At 41.6% G+C, this 24,059-nt stretch overlaps 2 protein-coding genes across 2 annotated transcripts; both read left to right on the top strand.

Annotated features, from left to right (window-relative positions):
- Window positions 1,127-7,852, top strand: LOC8057020. Its single transcript, XM_021462103.1, has 12 exons — window positions 1,127-1,282; window positions 1,369-3,708; window positions 3,973-4,069; window positions 4,140-4,238; window positions 5,318-5,413; window positions 5,511-5,612; window positions 5,692-6,108; window positions 6,181-6,333; window positions 6,412-6,666; window positions 6,755-6,793; window positions 6,861-7,108; window positions 7,438-7,852. Exons 1-11 carry the CDS (start codon window positions 1,254-1,256, stop codon window positions 7,095-7,097), a joined length of 3,864 nt encoding a protein of 1,287 aa, XP_021317778.1. The 5' UTR covers window positions 1,127-1,253; the 3' UTR covers window positions 7,098-7,108; window positions 7,438-7,852.
- Window positions 2,347-5,153, top strand: LOC110435291. Its single transcript, XM_021460723.1, has 4 exons — window positions 2,347-3,882; window positions 3,973-4,069; window positions 4,140-4,828; window positions 4,982-5,153. The coding sequence occupies exons 1-4, from the start codon at window positions 2,408-2,410 to the stop codon at window positions 5,058-5,060; spliced, it is 2,340 nt and encodes a 779-aa protein (XP_021316398.1). The 5' UTR covers window positions 2,347-2,407; the 3' UTR covers window positions 5,061-5,153.

Below are 24,059 nucleotides of genomic sequence, written 5' to 3'. Positions count from 1 at the left end.
CCTCCCGGCTCCAGGCGCCCCTCCCCACGAGGGCTCGGGCTCGCCCCTCCGCCCCCTCACCCTCCCGCCGCTCGTCGTCCGGCGGCGCCTCTCTCTTTCCCGCTCCCAGCAGGTTCGTCTCCCGTCACCCTCCACCCCTGCCCCCTCTTTCCCTCCCTCGCGCGCTCACGGCTCCCGCGGGACGGCGCCGCGTTGACGCCGTGCGTCGTCGGGACCGCTGATTTGAAATTCTGCGCCGCTCCGCTGATTTGATTTGATTTGATTTCACATGGTAGATTTGAAATCCGATTTGGAACCGGAGCAACAGGCACGACTATGTTGAGCACTTGCGCGTCGGCCAGAGCCAGCCCGCCGATCTGAGCCAAGCTGGGCCGCCGCGCTGCTGTGGAAGGAGTTCGAGGTGCTCGGCATCCAGTCTGCCGCGCCGAGCCCGTGTTCCCGCCGCGCCCAGGGTACGGCGCCGCGTTGACGCCGTGCGTCGTCGGGACCTGAAGTCCCTGCACCAGTACAACGTAAGTGCCCACTCTCTCTCGTTCACTCTTCGCTCGCTGTTGGCTTTGATCTGATCTGACTTAGCGCCATTGCCATGGTCCGTGGGTTCCCGTGTTTGTGGTGGTTCGTTTCCTTGTAGGTGACCATTTAAAATGTGTTCTCAATTTTTTTCTATTTGATTTGATCTGTGTTAAATAAATGGTGCTAGAATTTCACTGTGTTTAACTTTATTACTATTTCTATGATCTAGTTGGTCCTCCTGTAAATGCAAATTTTATTCCTGCAATGGACACTAGGGCATGGGTTCGATTACTGTTGCTTAGATCTGAGTAGATGGTCTTGCTCACTCACTGATAGGCAGACACATATGCTTGTTTGCTTTTGTAGAGACTGTTGCACATTTGCACTATTATTATTTGCCTTGATGTCAGTGTGATGATGATAAAATCTAGCAGACAACCTCTATAGTATGCACTAGAATTTTAGAAACGGAAGAAAATGGTTTTGACATGTACTACTAGCTAGTAGGAGTTGGTGATTGAATATTTTTGTTGAAACATAGAAGATCAAGTTGGGGAACAGGTTCACAGATTATTGTATTCTAGGTTGCAAATGCACAACAAAACACAATAAACTTTCACCCACTTTAGTGGAACACGCTCAGCAACCTTGCTCACTTGTTTCATGATGTCTTTGATAACATTGTGGATCTTATGGTTAGTCATGGTCTTCTTCTATAGATTTACAGTGTTGCAGCCATCATGGACAACCAGTGGATGAGAGCACCTAGGTAATACTAGTTAGAAGTTGCTCCTATTTTTTTCCTGTGTCAAGTATAAGTCCTTAGCAAGCTAAATTTTCATCATTGCATCTTAGGTGGTCAGTCGAGTATGATGAAGGCCTTCACAACTTTATAGAATTTTCCTTTGCCACATCAGCCCAACAGAATAGGATACCTTGTCCTTGCCGTGATTGTGGAAATAATTACTGGCTAGAGGCAAAAGATGTTCGGGAACACTTAGTTTGCATTGGGTTCATGGATGGATATTCATCATTGATTCATCATGGTGAGGCCATGTCATCTGTACCGAGTCCTGGTTTGCACTCACAATCAGAAGATGACGATGCTGAGGTTGATCCAATGGAACAGATGCTAATAGAGGGTTTTGGGATGTATGATGCCCGTGCTTTAGGGGAAGAAGAGGGATTTGAGGATGAGGATGATATTGATGCTGAAGCATACTATAAGTTGGTCCGTGATGGGAGCCAAGAATTGTATCCAGGCTGCAAGACATTCTCGAAGCTGCAATTTCTCATTAGGCTCCTTACCTTAAAGAATCGATGGAGGGTGAGCAATGGTTGTTTTCATGAACTCTTGCCCTTAATTAAGGACGCACTTCCAGAGGGTGAGGTGTTGCCAAAGAACTTTCATGAGGCCAAGATATTTGTGAAGGCTATTGGAATTGGTTATCATTGCATTGACGCTTGCAGAAATGATTGCATATTGTTTAGGAAAGAATATGCCAATGCCAACTCATGTCCAGTGTGTAAATCAAGTAGGTGGAAGAGTGTGAAAGGTGGAGTTGATGGAAGACGTGTCCACAGAGTTCCTGCAAAGGTGGTTCGACATTTTCCACTGAAAAAGAGGCTCCAAAGGTTATTCATGTCTTCAAAGACAGCGCATAACATGAGGTGGCATAGCCAAAGTCGCACAAAAGATGGCTTGCTACGTCATCCGGCAGACTCTCCAGCATGGAAGAATTTTGATGCCACACACGGATGGTTTAGTTCAGAGATTAGAAATGTTAGGCTTGGGTTGGCAACAGATGGCTTCAACCCTTTTGGGAACATGAATGTGTCCTATAGTGTATGGCCTATCATCTTGATCCCGTACAACCTTCCTCCTTGGGTTTGCATGAAGCAATCAAATTTTATTCTATCTGTTCTTATCCCGGGTAAAAGGGCTCCAGGAAAAGATATAGATGTCTATATGCAATTAGTGATTGATGATCTCCTTGAATTATGGAAGCCTGGTGTGATGACTTATGATGTATCTTCTAACAAGAAGTTTCGCCCACATGCTGCACTACTATGGACAATAAGTGATTGGCTTGGACGGGGAGTATTATCTGGAGAAAGTATAGCAGCATGCTCCCATTGTCTCATAGACACATGTTCACTTCGGTTGAAACATGGGCATAAGACCTGCTATATGGGACATCGTAGATTCTTAGATGCTGATCACAGGTTCAGATTTCAAGCTAGATTATTTGATGGTACCCAGGACTTTCATGGGCCTCCAGTTCAACTTTCAGGACAGGAAATATCTGAAATGACAAAAGACATGGTAACAGTATTTGGAAAACTACAAAAGGATAAGAACAAGAAGAGAAAGAGGAATGATGAAGCCGAGGAAGTTAATGAGAATGACTTATCAAAAGTATTCAAAAAGAGGTGTTGCTTATTTCAATTGCCATACTGGAAGACACTTCTTGTACGCCACAACATTGATGTCATGCATACAGAGAAAAATGTCTGTGGTAACATAGTGAATACATTTCTTGATGTTGACAAGAGATCAAAGGATAATTTGAATGCTCGCCTTGACCTCCAGGAAATGGGCATACGACCAGATCTTCACCCACAGATAGAGGGGAATAAATCATACATACCTCCTGCACTATATTCTCTGAGTCCAAATGAGAAAAGGATGTTCTGTCAGGTTCTGAAAGATGCAAGGTTCCCTGCTGGATATGCATCCAACTTGCAGAATAAGGTTCTTATCGAGGAGAAGAGACTAGTTGGGTTAAAGACTCACGATTGTCATATTATAATGTGTGATCTGCTGCCCTTAGTTGTTAGCAAAATTTTACCAGATAGAGTTTCATTGCCACTCGTTCGTCTAAGCAATTACTTTAAGAAATTGTACTCAAAGGTTATTTCTGTTAGTGAGATTGAAAGATTGGAAGCAGAGATACCTGAGATTTTGTGCCAATTAGAAAAGGTCTTTCCTCCTGCTTTCTTTGATATCATGGTCCATTTGACTATCCACCTTGCTACAGAAGTAAGGCTTGCTGGACCAGTGCATTATCGGAATATGTATCCTATTGAGAGATGTCTATCTAAGTACAAATCCATGGTTACAACTCGCAGCCATCCTGAAGGAGCAATAGCTGAAGGTTACCAGTTCAATGAGAGTATGACATTTTGCTCACGGTATTTGCAAAATACCAACAATCAACCTTGTGCCTCAGCAAGCCATCTACCATACTTAAAAATAGTTGGTCTTCCTTTGTCGGGGCCTTCTGCTTGTGAATTGTCCTACATAACTTGGATCCAAGCTCACCGATATGTCTTGACGAATTATCCTCATATTATTCCATTTGTCGAGTATGTTGGTAACCTCTTCTTTAACCCAAGCATGCTTTCTATACTAGTTAGTATGTATAGAAGCCTAATTCTCCTTTCATTCTGATGTAGAGAACATCTAAATGAGCTATCTTCAAATAAACGAAAAAATAAACGTGAAATTGAACGTGCCCATCATAGCAGCTTCCACAATTGGTTTTCAGACCATGTAAGTACCTATAATATTTGCCACTTTGGATTAGGACACCACATTGTTTTGACATCATTGAATTTTTTAGGTTCAAGGGTTGATATCTAGGGGTAAGGAGATCTCTGATGAAGTGAAGCTCCTAGCACACAAGCCTTATATGATGGTCAAAAAGTACAACAGCTACTCTGTAAATGGTTACACATTCCACACAAGGGGTTATGCTGAAGGCAAAGCCACTCAATGTGATGCAGTAGCACTTGTAGCAAAAACATCTAGTTTTTCAAGTTCAAAAGATAACAACCCATTTATAGGAGATGTTGCTTATTATGGCCGTATAGTAGAAATAATTGAATTAAATTACTCAAATACAGGACATGTGGTTTTGTTCAAGTGTGATTGGGTTGACAGTGTACATCAAGGTAGAGGGGTCCGAAAGAACAAATTTGGGACAACACAAGTGAATTTCAACAATCTACTTAATAGTGGTAACGACGTCTTTGATGAGCCATTCATCTTAGCAACACAAGCGACCCAAGTTTATTATGTACAAGATCTTTTTGATACGGACTGGTATGCTGTGCTTGATGCAACTCCAAGAGATTATTTTGATATGGGTGCTAGAATTGACGACAATGAGGATGAGAACGATTCATATAATCCCACAGAACCTCAACCTTTACCAATAGAAAATTTGAGCAATGATATACCTATTGATCATGATGAGGATGAAAACTGGATTAGGAATGATATTGATGGGACCACTGTTGATCTACTAAGGTAAAGGTACCGCTGACCCCAGTGCTCTCGCTGCTCCTTCCTATTTTGGAACTACTATTGCTACCTGTTCCATGTTTACTTTGTTTCTGAACTACTAGCTATTTCACTAGCTTTGCTATGTTTACTAATGTATACCGGATGAAATTATTGCAGTAAAGATGGACAAAAAAAGAGCAAGAGGAGATGTCAACAGGAAGCTGACAGTGTTTATGCCTGTGACTGGTTTCCTTAAAATAACTCCCTAATTCATTTTTCTTAGCAAAATGGAAAAAGAAAACAGCCCTCCAACAGTTTTGAATCTGAATTCACTAAAAACAAGCACTTGGTAAATCTCCACCTCATCAATTCACAAATTTGTGCATGCTTTCTGCACTACTATTATCTAGCAGCCTTTGTAGTCTATGGAATTTATTACTGGGTAATTTATTTGATAACATGATGTTCTTGTTATATTATCTAATTTCTTTACTCAACAATGTATTTATTTAGCTTAAATCTGAGAAGAACAAGGCCACTAGAGCAATGCAACTGAATCGAAGGCACACCACTGGATCGAGAAGCAATGCAGTTGTTTTAGATCAAATGGTATTTCTTGATTGCAGAGTCATTATTGCTGTTGACCTTTAATCATCGTTTGCCTTTGTGTGGTACCACCTAATGTAACTGAATGTTCTTAATATAGGAACTAAAGGAAGGAAGACAAATAGGCCGTGCTGAGCTCTATATAGCAACACATACCAGAAAAAATGGACAACCAATTGATGATTACAGCTTTGAAAAAATTGTATGTTGCTTTCTTCCTCCTACTGCGTTATTATTTTACTTATGGTTGAAAAATTTATTTGTTCATAACTTTTTTGAAGGATGAAATCCGAAGAAGATTTCAAGAAGACCCTTCTTTGGCTGCTGAGGATACTCATGACAATGATTTATTCTCAACATTGTTCCCAAAAGAGAGGAGTGGAAGGAGGACTGGCCTTGGCCTGTTAGCAGGTGGTGTGGGCTCTGCTCGCATATCTGAAGCTTTATTTGAAATGCAGGAAGTGAAGGAAGAAAATAAAAAGCTTTGGGATGTGGTCAAAACACTAATGTCAAATCAATCTAAGTTGCAGCAGCAATACAGTGAACTGAAAACTCAAGTTTCAGGCTCCCAAAAGTGCTCCTCTGTTGAAACTAGTCCAAGGGTTGGTACAGTAGATGGGCAACATTTGCATGAGAAGAAAGATGATAATCAAGAATCAATTTCACATTCAAATAAGAGACATGGAGTAGAACTTGAGGTAAATTATCTCCATTTGAGTTGATTTACTGATTAGATGCAGTTTGTAATTAGTTTTGTCTTCGATCCTTAGGAAATTGAAAATGTTAGGATGCAAAGTCTGCAAAAAATAAAGAAAGAGACATCACAACACACATTTCTGGGAAATACCAAGGACAAGACACCTCCACAAAGTCTTCCAGAGCCATCGAAGAAACCAAGAAAGTTTCAGGCACCACTTACTAAGGTGACTGTTATCTTTAATCATGTTAGCCTTTTCTAATCAAATAGTAGAATATGATAGAGTTAATAGTAATCTTTGTAGGATGATATGAAAGATATAAAGTGTGGTATGGAGATTGGTCTCACATCTCCAAATAGTAAAAAGCTGGTGGCACTAGGGACTGTTCAGAAAACTGATAGGCAAGCTAAAGCTAATGATGGTCAACCATTGGCGGATTATATTGAGGTACTAGTCAGTATTGTTTATAAACAAACAACCATATTGCCTCGTTCACATGGGAAGATACAAAATCTGGGAAGTGCTACTGCTCGCTGCATACCATGGCCTTGGCAAAATGTATGATTCCTATAGACTTAAAATTGGTTCCTTTGTTTATTTCTAATGATGAAACTTTGAACTTTACATTGATATAATCACATTGCAGATCATTTGTAGAGATGGCACTCCATTGCACTCTAAACAGGTAGCACACTATCTTCAGCACTGACACTTACTAAATTTGGCTTCAAATTTGAAATTTTCTGTTGTAGGTTTGTAGCCCCATTAGCAAAATCACCCCAAACACAAGAGGAACTGTAGGACCAAAAAGGTCAACATCAAAAGCTGATGCTACAAGGTTGGACAAAGGCCAAGTTGCTTCACAGGGTTTGCTAGAAAAGAAGCAAGCAAAGAGGAATGTGAGTAAAGAAGAAACAGAGCAACTTACATCATCCAAGTATGTAGAGGGCCACAAAAGCAACATACATATAACAACGTCTCGATGTTAGTACAATTAAAAGTAAGCATTTCTTGCTTCTAGTTTTCTATTTTTCTTTGTCATTTCTAAAAATTCATGGTACTATGACAGTTTAGTTTTGGCATCTCTAGGCAACATGTCATTTTTCTACCCTAGATGAATATATGAAACACATAGGCTTGTAGTATGACCTGTGGATGGTGTTACAGAATAGGTTTCTACTTCATATACCATCTCTAGAATTTCTGTTTGAAGCAACATTCCTGTTTACCTTTTTTTCCTAATCAGAAACGTAAACCTATGTCTAGTAATTCTTGTCCAAATCTTGTGTATATACCTTCACTCATTGGGACATGTTTGGTTTCAAGCAGGAGCAATTGACAAGTGAGGACAACAGACATGTATATAGCTGGATGTGGGCATGTCATTTTCAAGCAGGAGTAACATAATTTGGTTCCTGGACATTGATGGCCAGTACTGTGGCAACATAGTATATTTAGATGGATTTATACTTACATATGTATATATATAGCTGTGATGTGGACACTCTTATAAAAGGAGAAAGAAACTTGAATCAGGAATGGGGACCTAGATACCAGGACTTGGAACATCAATTGAATTGACTATTTTTCAACCTTATTGATTGTGTTTGGTTAACATCATTTGAATTGACTATTTTTCAACCTTATTGATTGTGTTTGGTTACAAATATAACTGTGTATAGCCTGAAAGGTTAAATGTTTGGATCATGTTGTTAACGTGTATTTTCATTGGTTAATTTCTCAATGGATGTTGCTATTTTGATTACTAGCAAATTTCTACATATGAGTTGGTTTTGGAGGCATTTTTAATAATGCCTCTAACAGTGTTTGAAGGCTTATACAGAATGCCTTTAAAAATTATTATAGGCAGCTACAAAATGCCTTTATATGTTGATATTGGAAGGCGTTTTGAAAAAATGCCTCAAAAGACTTTTTAAGTCCAGTTTATAGCAGGCATTTTTAAGTATGCCTAAAAAGGTTTTTGAAAGCATTTTGATGCCTTTTAAAGGCATTTTGAAACGCCTTCTATAAACAGCCATGCTGTAGTGTGTCCTCTTCATGCTGACGAGCAGCACCACCCATTCCGTGGCATTGTATATCTCCTTGTCGTTGCCTGTTGCTTTCAAGTAATTGGCCTTTGTGGCCGGATTCGCCCTTAGCCCCACTTCCAGCACAATGGATGAGAAGTGTGCTAGATAAGCAGAAATTTTCAACTCATCAGTTCCTAATATGGTGCTGGTGAATGGGTTCATCGACAAAGATTTCATAGACATCTCCCATTGCTCATTGCTGAAATGTAGTCCAACCATTTCGAGTCTAGAGTAATCTGTGGCGGCATGCTGAATGACACTAGGCCAACCACAAACACTGTCCTGGTGCTACCATATCCATTGACATGAACTCTAGCTGTTGCCTCCTATATCTTGTGCACACCTTCTCTCACTCACGCCCTTCTAGATCTAGCGTGGCAACTCCGACTAGCGCCAGAACCACCATCATCACTAATGTTAGTTGGTTGGCCCCCCTCATCGTCCCATCACTCTCTTTCTCTCCCAATCTCAGATTTTAAGCATGTTTGTAATTGGAGCTCTCTAGCCATAATTTGAACAAAAATTGTTGGATTTAGGGCATGTTTGGTTTCCTTGTTGATGGTCACCTCAGCTCATTAGGCAAAGTACACAGGATTTTCCTACAGGAATTGATTTGGGACAAAGAACATTTTCCTACTTGTATGCTTGTTCTTGCCTTCAATGATTTATCAAGTTGCTATTAAAACTTCTAGCTATTTACTGCCTAAATGTTGCATCAGCTCAAAGTACAAGAAGCACAAAAGATTAGTTACAGCAGCTGAGGTGGTTGTTCTTCCGTCAAAAGATACTGAGATGATCGTTCCATCAAAAGTAACTGAGACAAATCATCCCGTCAAAAACTAGTACACAGAACCACTATACAGGCGGTTCCCAACCCATTTCCACAGGCGGATTGGAGAATCAGACATATCAGGATAATAGTTCTTTCAAAAGCAACGGAGACACAGACATATACATAAACATCCCTTGTTACTCGTATTGCTTCAAAAATTGGTGTGTTGGGTAATCAAAATGTTGTTTACATTTGTATTGCACATGTAGAAATGTAAATAAATGTTGTTTTCATTTCTACTCCACGTGTAGAAATGTGAATCTTGCACAAAGCTAAGCGTGATACCAATCATCCCGGATTACATTCCACACCTTTAATAGGACATCATTCTTCCAAAAGTGGACTTAGATATGTTGATGATGAGCCTGAATCCAATGGTGGAAGAGGTAATTTTTTGATAGCATGCCTGAATCTGAAGAGACTTGATTTGTGCCCGGGAACTCAATCCAATGAGGGCGAAGGATATTATGGTGGTGCTAGTTTGATTTTCGATTGATTTGTTGCCTATATTTGGGAGGCATGTGTATGCCGAATTAACTCACCTACATAGAAAAAATTCCCATGCCTAGGCGTGCAAGCTAGCCAAGCGAACTATATAACTGAGCAGCTACCAGATGGCCAGCCTTGTATAATACAAGTGTCTTCTTCATGCTAATGAGCAGCACCACCCATTCTGTGGTATTGTAGACCTCCTTGTCCTTGCCGGTTGCTTTCGAGTAACCGGCCTCTGTGGCCCGATTCGCCCTCAGCCCCACTTCCAGCACAATGGATGAGAAACTGTCCTTGTTAAGCAGAAATCTTCAATTCATTAGTTTCTAATATGGTAGTGGTGAAATTGTTCCTCAACCAAGATTTCATAGACATCTCCATTGCTCATTGCTGAAATTTAGTTCAACCATTTTGAGGCTACAGTAATCTGTTGCAGCACTGAATGACACTGCTAGGCCAACCACAAGACTGACCTGATGCCGCCATATCCCTTGACATGAACTCTAGCTGTCACCTCCTATACCTTGTGCACACCTTCTCTGACTCACGCTCTTCTTGATCCAGCGTGCCAACTCCATCCGGCAGCGCTGCCAGTATCATCAGCTAATGTTAGTTGGTCCCGTTTCTCCCCCTTCTCTATCTTTCTCTCCCAATATCGGATCTAAGCATGTTTGTAATTGGAGCACTCTAGCCACAATTTGGAGAAAAAGAGTTGGATTTATGGCATGTTTGGATCCTTTGTTGATTGTCACCTCAGCTCGTTAGGCGAAGTATGCCAGATTTTCCTGTAGGAATTGATCTGAGACAAAAAAACATTTTCTGACTTGTATGCTTGTTCTCCATTACCTTCAATGATTTATTGAATTTCTATTAAAACTTCTATTTACTGCCAAATTAATGTTACATCCGCTCAAACTACAAGAAGTGCAGAAGATTAGTTGCAGCAACTGAGGTGGTTGTTCGGTCAAAATGTACTGAGATGATCGTTCCATCAAAATAACTGAGACAATCATTCTGTCAAAAACAACCAGGACAATCTTTGTTTCAAAAGGAACCGAGACAATCAGACATATTACTTGCACGTCCCTTGTTACTCGTATTGCATCAAAATTGATGTGTTGGATAATCAAAATGTTGTTTACATTTCTACTGCACACGTAGAATTGTAAATAAATGTTGTTTACATTTCTACCCCACACATAGAAATGTGAATTTTGCATGAAGCTAAATGTGATACCAATCGTCCCGAATTACATTTTACACCTCTAATAAGACATCGTTCTTCCAAAAGTGGACATATAGATTTGTTGATGATAAGCCTGAATCCAATGGTAGAAGAGGTAATTTTTTTGATAGCATGCTTGAATCTGGAGAAACTTGATTTGTGCTAGGGAACTCAATCCAATGAGGTTGAAGGATGTTGTGGTGGTACTAGTTTGATTTTAGATTAAATTGATGCCTAATTGGGATGCCTATGTATGCCGAATTAACTCACCTACATGGACAAAAATTTCCTTGCTATCAGTCTAGCTGTAAAGCTTAACAAGGTTTTCTGAATATAAGATCTGGTGAATATCCAGCTGCTTGCCAGTAACTACGGTTATTCAGTTAGCCTATATCAGTAGCTCACACTCCTGTTGTTTATGATCTTTACCATATGAACTTTGCAACGACTACTATAGTCATGACCCTGTACTTAACTTTTAGTTGCTTGGTTAATTTGGGGACTGCTACTTTTCTGATATCAACTGCTGAAGTGAAGTTCAGTTACCTATTGTGATTTAGTGGTAGTTTTGTGGTAATCCTGACAGTTGATAATATTCATTTGACTGGGCTTCTTGACTAATATAATTGTAATTTTCATGGAAATAACCAAATTATATATAAAATTAATAACCAAACTCTATTGACCGTTATATGGTTTGTGCATATGGATTCTTCTGTTCAGTGTTATAGATATCTGATAAATCTTCAATATCTATCTTTATTATAGTTTGGAGCTGTAATTTCTGACATGCACTATGGATTGGAACTCACTCAGTTCACCATTTGCAGCGTGTAAATAGCAGCGACACATGAGCGTTATAGTCGGATGAGATATCCCAGCCTAAGGTTATTTGGTCCCTTTCATTTTTTTTGCGGAAACAAGAGGGGTCAAGGACCCCAGGTCACTGTAAGGAAGATATGAAGTCTACTTTTTCTCCAGGCCACTCATGTTTTTCTCCAGGTCAGAGCTCTTTCGTCATTGGGAATGTCTATGATCATTCTGGTCCATCTCTAATGGAGCTTCTTTATCCTGAATCTAGCAAGCAAGCATTCAACACACACAAAGGCACTAAATACTGGTTCAGAATATGCCAGAAGAAAAAGATTGTTATTACAGATTTTATCTATTAATCTGCTTGTAGTACGGTAATTCACAAGTTTCACTACCAAAGATTTTATCTATTAACCTGCTGACAAGTTTATATGTCAACACGGATTCTCCAATGCTTTGAAAACTTTTAGGTCTGAATATGCTTCCTTCAGTATTTTCTCAACTTGCCTTCCGATACCCTGTGCTTTCCTTTTCCAACCATTTCCTTCTCTGCAGTTTATATTGTCAGGGGAAAACCATTCTAAGACAGGGGGAAGAAGCTTGTTGGTGGTGGTGTCGCCATTCTCTTTCTGGTACTAGTAGTTATATAGTATGAGACTGTGAGTTAGGTCTTTTGTCATTTGAGCATGTTATTGTCAAGAGCTTGAAAGGCTTGTCAGCTGGACTCGAGAAGCAGCACCCAGGAGAATTTTATGACTGCACAAGAGTAGTTCAGTACCAAAGTCTGTATGAAAGATTGGAGATGTGACTATGGATTGGAGATGTTTTGTTCTCTTGACTAAATATTTGAATCGTTGCAGTGAAGTCGTAGTGGTCTTCCACTGCTGAATCCATAGTTGTTTAGATTTCTGTACGAAAGCTTGTGTCTGTACGAAAGATTTTAAAGTTTGGATGCATCCAACGCTGATGTATGCTCTCATTGTTAATGTGCTAATTTGATATTGGTCAAAAGGGTTGCATGGATACCTTGGTTTTGGAGGTATTTCTAATAATGCCTCCATCAATATTTGAAGGCAAATTCCAGAGTGCCTCTAAAAACTTTTCTAGGCAGCTAGAAAATGCCTTTAAAGGTTGATATTAAAAAGCATTAGAAAAACGCCTTAAAAGACCTTTTACTTCCATGTTATAGATGGCATTCTAAAAAATGCCTCAAAAGGTTATTAAAGGCGATTTGATCACTTTTGGAGGCATTTTTAAACGCCTTGTATAATGAGTCATGTTGTAGTGGGTGTGCAAGCTTGCCAAGCAAACTGTATAACTGAGCAGCTTCTAAATGGCCAGCCTTGTCGAATTGTCTTCATGCTAACGAGCAGCACCACCCGTTCTGTGGTATTGTAGACCTCCTTGTCGTCCTTGCCGGTTGCTTTCAAGTAACCAGCCTCTGTGGCCTGATTCGTGCTAAGCCCCACAGCACAATGGATTAGAAATTGTTCTTTTTAAGCAGAAGAAATCTTCAACTCATCAGTTCCTCATATGGTGGTGGTGATTGGGTTCCTCAAAGAAGATTTCATAGACATCTCCCATTGCTCATTGCTGAAATGTGGTTCAACCATTTTGATGCTAGAGTTCCGTGGCAACATATCCATTGACATGAACCACAAGCACTGACCTGATGCCACCATATCCCATGACATGAACCCAAGCTGTTGTAACACCCTAAATTTTTGCTCCTTTCGAAATAGATGAAAATTTGTTTAATTCTGTATTTTTGTGCTCATGAAATAATATAAAAAATAAAATTTCTCATTAAATTAAAATGCACCATAGGAGTTAGCAACATGTTTGAGCATGCATGCATTTACATTTGATTTATTGAAATGTGTGGCTTTGTCAAAAATTCAAAATGATTCAAAATGTTTCTAAAATGATTAGAAAATGGCTTTTGGAATAAAAGAAAAAAAGGAAAACCTCACCCTCTCCCTGTTTCGGCCTGAAGGCCCAGCTCCATCCCTCTTCATGACGGCCCAGTTGGCTGGCCAGCTCCCCTCCTGCAGGCCCAGCACACAGTCAGCCCAAGCAAGCAGACCGATCCGAGAAGCCACAACAACACCCGCCTCCTCTTTTTCCCCTTCGTGACGCTGACAGCTAGGGCCCGTGCGTCAGTGGCACATCCCCTTCTTCAACCTTGAGTCGTGCTTGAGCAGGACACAGGGCCGACGCCACCAATCCTAGATTTCTTGGGATTGCATGCCAACCAAACCTTATTAAGCCCTTGACCTTTTTCATTTGTGCTGTGCTGCATGAAAAGCCGACCTAGCCCCACAACTCTTGGTTTAAATATCGCCGAGTTCAAACTCGCTGCCACAACTGTCCAAGCTCCTGCCTTTCCCCAAGGTCATCGAGAACTCTTTGCCGAGCTTCGCCTCGCTCCTGCGGATATGCCGAGCACCTCCTTTCGTTCTCTCTCGTGTTTTGTGTTGCACTAACCATCCCCGAAGTGCACAGGGACGCCGCCATCCGCCATCTTTTGTCGTCTGCTGTCTTCGGTCATTCCTCGACTTCGATTTGTAGGTGAGTTCGCCTCTTCCTTTTCCGCTGACTAGTGATTTTTGTTCGATCTAGGACGGCCGGAAATGCTCAAAATATATACGAACTCCGACGACCTCTTGATGTCAGCAATGGAGCTCCACTGTGAATATTCTTGTTCTGGTGGCCAAAACACTTCCCAATGCAAACCGCCTCATCCATTAGATCTGAAATCAACAATTGAGATTAGAAGTTACCCGTTCAGGGTAAATTTTGTTAAAGAGTCCCCGAAGGATTCTGTGTATTAACCCACCATCTAAAACGCATTTTGATGATACACCTTCTGATTTTAAAGACGTATTGTCACCTCGCTTTGATTCAAAATACGTTTTCTATATTTACAAAAAAATGCCACTAAATTTGTTTTGGCCATAAATTACTCATTTTAACTCTGATTTGACCCATTCAACTTTTGTTAGATTCGTAATCACAAGATCTACATGTTAGTAACTTTATTTCACCAGTTTGAATTTTTTTTATTTTATGACCCTATTTAATTAATTACCTTTCTAGAGAAAATCTTAGAAAATTCATATCTTCTCTGTTTAGCTATAATTTTCGTGATCTTTACGTCCGTGTGATCGTAGTGATGTGTAGAATTGTTTTATAAACTTTTCATACTATTTTTCTACTGTTGTGTATTGTTATAATCATATACTACTGTTGCATCGTGTATGTGTGGCCTCGATTGCTTGTATTCATATTTGATGATCGGGTATAGAGGGTGAGCAATTTGTGGGTGATCAAGAGTCTTTCAGTTGACAGTTGTCCCCGTGTGGTGTTTCCGACGAGAGTGTATTTATTAGAACTATTATTCTTGTTTCAGACTATGTGATGAATATTTATCTGTTATGTAATAAACACGGTGACGACACTATTTGAGATTTGTCTACTCGTGTGTGCGACTGTTTTTGGGGCGCACATGCATCTTTTATGCATCCTATTTCGTTCTTGAAATTTGGTTGTGACAGCTATCGCCTCCTAAGTCTTGTCCACTCTGATTCAATCTCTCTTCTGGATCCAGTGTGGCAGCATCACCATCGTCCGCCAATGTTAATTGGTCCCCCCTCATTCCCACTTCTCTCTCTTTCTCTCCCAATCATGCATGTAAGCATCTTTATAATTGGAGCTCTCTTGCCATAATTTGGAGGAAAAAATAGTTGGAATTAGGGCATGTTTGGTTCCTTTGTTGATGGTCCCCTCAGCTCATTTGGCAAAGTATGCAGGATTTTCTTGCAGGAATTGATCTGAGACTAAACATTTTCCTACTTGTATGCTTGTTCTCCCTTACCTTCAATGATTTATCAAGATTCTACTAAAGCTTCTACTTACTGCCTAAATGTTGGTTTGGCTAAAAGTACGTAGAAGATTAGTTACAGAAACTGAGACTGTTGTTCCACCAAAAGATATTAAGATGACCGTTCCATCAAAAGTAACTAAGACAATTGTTCCATCAAAAACCACCAGGAATATCGTTCTTTCAAAAGCAAATGAGGCAATCAGACATATTACCTGCACGTCCCTTATTATTTGTATTGCTTGAAAAATTGGTGTGTTGGATAACCAAAATGTTGTTTACACTTCTACTGTATTCATAGAAATGTAAATAAATGTTGTTTACATTTCTATACCATTTGTAGAAATGTGAATCTAGCAACAAGCTAAGCGTAATACCAATCATCCCAGATTACATTTTACACGTTTAATCAGACATTGTTCTTCGAATGGTAGAGGAGGTCATTTCAGTGATAGCATGCTTGAATCTAAAGAAACTTGATTTGTGCTAGGGAACTCAATCCGATGACGGTGAAGGATGTTGTGGTAGTGCTAGTTTGATTTTAGATTGATTTGGTGCCTATTAGGGATGCATGTCTATGCAGAATTAACACACCTATATGGACAAGAATTTCCTCACCGGAGTTCAAGCTAGCTAAGCAAACTATATATAACTGAGCAGCTACCAAATGGCCAGCCTTGTTGAAGACAAGTGTCTTCTTCATGCTGATGAGGAGCACCACCCAATTATGTGGTATTGTAGACCTCCTTGTCCTTGCCGGTTGCTTTCGAGTAACCGGCCTTTGTGGCCTGATTCGCCCTCAGCCCCTGTTCTGGCACAATGGATGAGAAAATGTCCTGGTTATGCAGAAATCTTCAACTCATCAGTTCCTAATATGCTGGTGGTGAATGTGTTCCCCAACAAAGATTTCATAGACATCTCCCATTGCTTATTGTTGAAATCTGGTTTAATCATTTTGAGGCAAGAGTAATCTATGGTGGCATGGTCAATGACACTAGGCCAACCACAAGCACTGAGCTGATGCCACCATATCCATTGATATGAACCCTAGTTGTCGCTTCCTATCTCTTGTGCACACCTTCTCTTACTCACTCTCTTATAGATCCAGCATGGCAACTCCATCCGGCGGCGGCAGCACCATCATTAGCTATTGTTAGTTGGTCCCCCACCTTTCCCCTTCTCTCTCTTTCTCTTCCAATCTCAGATCTAAGCATGCATGTTGAGCTCTCTAGCCATAATTTGGAGAAAAAGAGTTTGATTTAGGGCATATTTGGTTCCTTTGTCGATGGTCACATCAGCTCATTAGGCAAAGTACCCAGGATTTTCTTGTTGGAATTAATGTGAGACATAGAACATTTTCCTACTTGTATGATTGTTCTCCCTCGCCTTCAAAGATCTATGTAATTTCTATTCAAACTTCTAACAGCACCGACTCAAACCACAAGTCAGCAATGATAGTCTATACATCACTGCCAGCCCAAGCCACAAGCAGGCAGTGACATTTGACTGCTGGTTCAGGCCACCAACCAGCATTGACAGTCTCAGTATCATTGCCAGTTCGTGGCTTAAACCAACATTGAAATGTTAGTGCCGGCTTGTGGCTTGAGCTGACATTGATAAGGACCTTCACTATCATTTTTGGATTTTCATGTTAGGAGTTAGGACTCGGTAGTGATCGTTTATATATCACAACTAGTTTATAACCAACCAGTAGGTGGCTGACAGTAAATATATGTGTACATGCAGCTGGCAGCTTGGGTGATGTCGCACGAAGCACCGCCTGTTGGGGGAGCCCATATTCATATGGGCCCACTCCACCTAGAAAAGACCCAATAGTGGAAGTGTAATGGCTTGCCAATTTCAACCCCACCAAGGGATTGCTTGTAATATATATATATATATATATATATATATATATATATATATATATATATATATATATATATATATATATATATATATATATATATATATATACGGCAGCGCTATTCTACACCCTAGGTGTAGAATATTATTCTACACCGCAAGTCAAAACTGAGCAAAAAAAATACTGAGCAATACTGAACAACGTTCAGTATCATCCAGTTGTACACCCAGGACCGCGAAATACTGAATAATACTGAAACACGGGTACTGAACAATACTGAATTTTGTTCAGTATAACACTTTGGTGTAGAATATTATTCTACACCTAGGGTGTAGAATAGCACTTGTATATATATATATATATATTTATATATATGGAAATTCCTTTCTCAACGTACGTGTAGTTACTCTCATCTTCAATAAACTATATTGTGTATGTTGTTTATCGGTTTGAGTATGCTTATATACTCATATAAAGATACTATATATATATACTTGGTAATTACTTATTTTGTAGCCACTTTGAGTTACGATAATTATTACGTTAATTTACGAGATTATAGTAACTCCATACTAAATGGTTTACTATAACGTTATGGTAAATATCTCCATGTGTTTCAGTAACCCAACTATTGTAAATATGTATTGATATTATCGTAAATTAGTACATAAAATTATCTTAAATGGAGGTGGCTACAGAATAACTTATTTTATAGCTGGCTACTGAATATACTCTCCCTATATATATATATATAATGCCAAGAGTATGTGGTCAAGGGCTTCTCCCTTTCAACTCTAGTGGACAAACCCTAGCCGCCTCTCTCTACTCTATTCTAGCCTATTCGGGAACTGTTTTTCCAACATTGTGCTCGATGGGATAGTTGGAAGTTGGAACCTTCATTACCAAACCTTCATCTGGGAGCCTCTATTCTCAGACATTCATCGAGGACATTCATCCGGTAGCCTTCATCAGAAGACCTTCTTTGGCCGGTCCTTCGTCGGTGGACCTTCTCCCGCCAGCATTCATCAGGAGACCTTCTCTAGCCGCACCTTTGTCGGTGGACCATCTCTAGACAGGCCTTGGTCTGGAGACCTTATCCAGCCAGGCCTTCATCACCAGAACTTCTCTGGCCAGCCTTCGTCAAGAGACCTTGTGTGTCCAAGCCTTCATCGGCGGACCTTCTCCAGTCATCCTTCATTGGAGAAGAAGGCTTTTTCGGACCTTTGGGCGACCTTCATAATTGTTGCTCCTATGTTGCAACCTTCGAAGTCCTTCAGGATTTGCCAAACGTTTTTTATCATGTTAAAGATAAGCGTTTCTTCCCTTCTTCGTCTCAATAAATAAAATCAATATGCAAAACATACACCCATGAGACCTTTGGGTCTCAAATTTCTAGAGTGAACCACTACAACCTCCACTTTTAAGTGTTAGCAGCTGCTCACTTCCATCACAAATACACATGTGCTACTTTCGGTTTTGTTGTCTGCTGGTAACTGCACGAAGGCGCTACAAGCAAACTCATGAGAACAAAGCTACGATGGCTCACTGACACACATGCAACGAGCATAAGAAGACACCGCGCTCCCTGCTCTGTGAGGGTCTAATGGTCTACGAAGGCGTAGGCTTGAAGCTCAAACGGTCCAAGAAGCCTTGTCATACATTAAGGCGGTGATTCGTTGTTCCGACATTGGTGATCCAGGATGGGGGGGCAGTGCAGTTCTCCATTTGTACCGTTTTGGTGTATGAACTAGTGATCCAGTTCTTGTTTGGCTGGCTGCTATGGAGCTGGCAGCTGCAGCTACCTCAAAGCCTTGCACCCCTAGCCATGGCAATCCACCACCGCGTCTCCTACGGCAGCCGAGGCCCTCTGCTCCCTCCTTCCCCCTTGGTCCGCTCGACCGCCTTTCCGCCGCCTTGCTCCGTCCGCGCCCACCATAGAGCGCACGGACGGCGGAGCCTCCCTCGCGCGCCTCACCTTTCCACCCCAAAGTAGGCGTGGGCGCGCCATGGAGGGGATAGTCTCTGGCCTCGAGCTCTGCCACCTCAACTCCACCTGCTCCGCACTACTACATAAATGTTTTTCTGAGATGGGCGAAAACAATTTTTCGAGGCGGGCAAGACAAACGCCTCCAACAGAAGGTCATAGTTAATCAAGCATTAACAGAGACGTTTGTTTGCCCACCTCGATAAATAATTCCGAAAAAATGAAAAAACCCGTCGACGAGCCCGCTGAACCCATCGATGGGCCCGCTAAGCCCAATCAACGTTGCTGCTGTCCCACGCTCGGCGCGCTGCCGTTGACACGGCCATCCTCTCACCGTCCTCGCTGCCTGCTACGAAGGAGAAGGGCATCCTGCGTGCCGCTGCCTGCTGCGGAGGAGGGGGAGGTGGGGCACCGCCGAAAGAGGGGTGGGGCGCGCGCGCCGCCGTCGTGCTGCTCACCATGGATCCACACTACCCTTGCCAGATCCAGCCTCTATGCTCGCACCGCCGGATCCACGCTACTCGCTGATGACCACGGCCTGAAAAGGAGGAGAGAAGTCGCGCCATCGCCGGATCTGCAAGAGGAGGGACGGGCGCTGCCATGATGGAGGTGAAGGAGAAGGCCGCCATGCTGAAAGAGGAAGAGGGGGCCACGCCATCATGCCAGAGGTGGAGGGGCTTCGTCGTGGACGTGACTTGTGCGGGAGGAGTGCCGACATCGTCTGAGAGGGGCGGAGGCACGCACGTTGATGAGGGAAAGGGGCACGCGTGGGGGGGCATGCGTGTGGAGGGGAGGAGTTAGGGAGGGGACAAGGGTGTTGTGCGGCGCCAGCTGGGAGGAGTAAGTAGAGAAGGCTGTTAGGGTTTATGATTTGTTTATATATCAGAATGATAGTGGACTTTTGGGCTGGGCCTAATTTAGCGAGGCGGTTGCATTATAAATTTATAATAAACCGCCTCGGTTAAGGATTTACTGAGATGGTTGCATTAGATTGACCGCTTCGGTTAATCTATATTAACCGAGACGGGCATTTTAAATTACCCGCCTCAGTAAATCGATTAACCGAGGCGGTTATAAGTAACCGTCTCGGTTAATAAAAAATGTCTGCCTCGATTAATTCAAGACATTAACTGAAACGGTTGGAAATCTTGCCCGCCTCCGAGGCCTTTTGCAAAATGCCTCGCAAAAGAATTTCTGTAGTAGTGCCGGTTCGTCTTTCTAGGCGCGCACGTCGAGGAGGGCAGCAAGGAGGCTGCTGCGTATACTTTGATTCTTGTATAGGGGCGACAGCCATGCCAGTCCGGTCTCTTCAGGCTATCGTCCACGGGGAAGGGAATAAGTTGGTCGAGAGGGTAGCTGCAGTGGTGGGCGAGGTTCTGGTGCAAGGTGAGCGGCTGCCGGAGATCAAGCGCGCGGCGGTGCTGCTCTGCTCGGTTTGCTTTGAGGAAGAACAAAACGGTCTCCCGCCTCATCCGGGAGGATGGCGCCGTCTCTCGTGCGGGCCGCACACTGCACGACGCCATCCTAGCTCACATGGGAAGCTTGATTTCTGCGCACGCTGTGAGCCTGCACCAACCAATCAGCCCCTAAGCTCCAGCGAGAATCCGGCACACACAAAGCTCCGACGGTCACGAAGGACATCGACAGCACGTGAAGGCCCAGCATCCATGAGCGTCCGGCCACACGAAGGTCCGAGATCTGGCGGACAGCGAGGGTCCAGCCACGCCAAGCTTCCACGCCTCTAGTCATGAGCTTTTTCACCACATAATGGAGACAAAGGCCAACGGCGTCCACAGAGCCTCAGCTAAGTATTGTACAATTTTTGTTTATTATTTATTTGTACGGGATGAGCCAAGTTCACATACTTATGGACTCTATACATACGCTTGTTTTGCTTCGCAAGCTAACACACAAGCCACAAGTGTACAGCCTTTGAAGGTGCTTCTACTAGTTGCTCCGTTGTCGATGGCCACAAAGCCAAATTGGTTTTTCACCACTAGCAAGCTACATGAAGCTCACCAGAAGCATTTCCCCTATCAGAAGGCTGCTGGTCCAACGGGCCATAGCACAGATAAGGACCTTTGATTGTTGGACTCTTCGTCATTGGTCATTCGGAGCTTCATGAACGCTGAATCAGACTTCACCTGTGAAGCCATCAAAATTCGGCCGTCGATCAGCTTCATCAGCGGATCAGCCTCATCTGTGAAGATTCAAAAATTCGGTCGTCAGCACGTCATTAGTGAAGCTAACCTCCTTCGTCAGCCTTTGTCAGCATAGCCAACTTTTGAACCCGTGGAAACGGGAAACCTCGTACCATACCAACGTAGGAGCCACCAGGAAAGAGGTATCAACTCCTTGATCCTTAATAGCAAACAAGCATAGATGACAGCCACCGGTACAAAAAAAGCTCTACGCTGGCGGTTGAGATTCTTTTTTTACAGGCGGTTTCAATTAACGGGCCTGATTCAAGAACCGCTAGTAGAGACACATTTTCACTGGCGATATTTTTAAGAAAACCGCCAGTGCAAATGTTCATTTTCACTAGTGGTTCTATTAAGTGAACCGCCAGTGCAAATGGTGCATTTTTACTGGTGGTTCTATTAAGTGAACCACCAGTGAAAATTGATTTTTACAGGTCGTTTTTCCTACAAAAATCGCCACTAGAAAGCTGCCTATAGAAATAATTTGAAATTGATTTTTTAGTTTTTTAAATGATCTCGTATTAAAACCAATAAAATAAAAGTTGTAGATCTGGAAAAGTTATAAATTTGTAATTGATAATTTTTTATTTGAAATCATCTTGTCATCGAAACGGGTGGCTAGCGAGTGGATCTTCGTTGGGGATATTTTTTTTCTATTTTAAGGCCTTGTTTAGATGCGAAAAAATTTTGGATTTCGCTACTGTAGCACTTTCGTTTGTTTGTGGTAAATATTATCCAATCATAAACTAACTAGGGTCAAAAGATTCGTCTCGTAATTTACAGGCAAACTGTGTAATTAGTTTTTGTTTTCGTCTATATTTAGTGCTTCATGCATGTGCCGCAAGATTCGATATGATGGGGAATCTTGAAAACTTTTTGGATTTTAGTGGGAACTAAACAAGGCCTAAAAACCCAATTTTATATTTTATGGATAAATGTCTTCACTGGCGGTTGTCTTAACTGAACCGCATGTCGAAATAGATTTCCACAAGCAGTCCTTAGTTAACCGCCACTGGAAAATTCTATTTCCATAGTCCCTAGCGCTGGCAGTTCAGAGAAATGTCCGTAGAAATGTGTTTCAAACTACCACTTGTGTACTAGTGAGCCTCAGATAAAACCTTTCCAATTCTTTTAAAAAATATATAAATAATAAATAATAATAATATAAAAAACAATAGTAGTACAAGAATTATGAAAGCCCCAAAGCCGCCCTTGTTTAAAAAACTAATAATAAAAAAGTTACCAAGGCCCTCAAGCTTTCGGCTCTTGTTTAAACAAACACAACACGGGAGCTTCAGGACTCTGCAAGAATATGCATTGGACATGTGCAGACCATCCTTGATTACAGCTTGCTGACCGAGGGCCTGATTCCCCATGCCCGAAGCCGCTTACTTCGTCCCCCCCGTGACACAGGCCGTCCTTTTCGGTTAGTCTGGATATCCCCAGGAATCATTTCAGATGATTAAAGCTTATATAAATTACACAACAATCCGGCTAGGAATTGTTAGCAAATCCATGATAACCGAACGAGCCCTACATCAACTCAGGCTTTCTTTAGTTCACCCAAAAAATTAAAAAATTTTCAAGATTTCTTATAACATCGAATTTTGCGACACGTATATAAAATATTAAATATAAACGAAAACAAAAATTAATTACACATTTTACTTGTAAATCACGAGATGAATTTTTTAAATCTAATTAATTCATAATTAAATAATGATTATTAAATAAAAATAAAAATACTACCGTACCTAAATATAAAAAATTTTGAAACTGAACAAGGCCCCACACGAAGCTTCTGGTGCTCGAAGGCCACACCGCGCAGGCCTGCATGGACAGCCTGCGCGATCCACAGCCCAATTGCCACGTGAAGCCCACAAAGGCCCGCCACACTGCATCAATCCCGCGTAAAGCAACCACCACCAGCCCAGTTAAGTAATTAATTAAAAAAAAAGATAATTGAAAAAGCCCACATAGTCCAATTCATTACCTTCGGCTCCTACTCCTAAATCTAAACTGTCTACCAGTGCAGAAGCGCCTTTTTGCTTGTCCTCCGCCACAGCTATCGTTTCTTGTTGTTCAAAGCAACACGCAGAGGTCAACGTGAGATCGCAGGCACCCGCACCGGTCAATATCTCCTAATACATGCACGAGGCTTTTAATTGTGCAAAGGCTCCGATTCTTGCCAAGTTTGAGTTCAGTATGATTCTGAATTTCTTCTTCACAAGAGCCTCTCCCCATCAGTCTCCTAAGGCCTTGTTTAGATCCAAAAGCTTTTTGGATTTTGACACTATAGTATTTTCGTTTTATTTGACAAACATTGTCCAATCATGGAGCAACTAGACTTAAAAGATTCGTGTCGTGATTTACAGATAAACTGTGCAATTAGTTATCTTTTTTATCTATATTTAATGTTCCATGCATGTGCCGCAAGATTCGATATGATGGGGAATCTTGTAAAGTTTTGGGTTTTGGGGTGCATCAAAACAAGGCCTAAATCTAAAGCCTGCCCAATTGGTGGTTCGACGCCAACCTTGCATACTCAAGAAGCGAAGGGGACTAGC

This window comes from Sorghum bicolor, chromosome 5 (assembly GCF_000003195.3).
Source record: "Sorghum bicolor cultivar BTx623 chromosome 5, Sorghum_bicolor_NCBIv3, whole genome shotgun sequence".
NCBI lineage: Eukaryota > Viridiplantae > Streptophyta > Magnoliopsida > Poales > Poaceae > Sorghum > Sorghum bicolor.
This window is presented reverse-complemented; position numbering and strand designations above follow the sequence as displayed.

Bases quoted from the DNA above. Each gene is read 5' to 3' on its own strand.
- LOC8057020 (XM_021462103.1), top strand. From the start codon at position 1,254: ATGGACAACCAGTGGATGAGAGCACCTAG. The intron at 5,613-5,691 runs GTATGTTGCTTT...ACTTTTTTGAAG, and splicing joins ATTACAGCTTTGAAAAAATT to GATGAAATCCGAAGAAGATT. The intron at 6,667-6,754 runs GTATGATTCCTA...ATCACATTGCAG, and splicing joins TACCATGGCCTTGGCAAAAT to ATCATTTGTAGAGATGGCAC.
- LOC110435291 (XM_021460723.1), top strand. From the start codon at position 2,408: ATGAAGCAATCAAATTTTATTCTATCTGTTCTTATCCCGGGTAAAAGG. The intron at 3,883-3,972 runs GTATGTTGGTAA...ATTCTGATGTAG, and splicing joins CATATTATTCCATTTGTCGA to AGAACATCTAAATGAGCTAT. The intron at 4,829-4,981 runs GTAAAGGTACCG...AAATTATTGCAG, and splicing joins ACCACTGTTGATCTACTAAG to TAAAGATGGACAAAAAAAGA.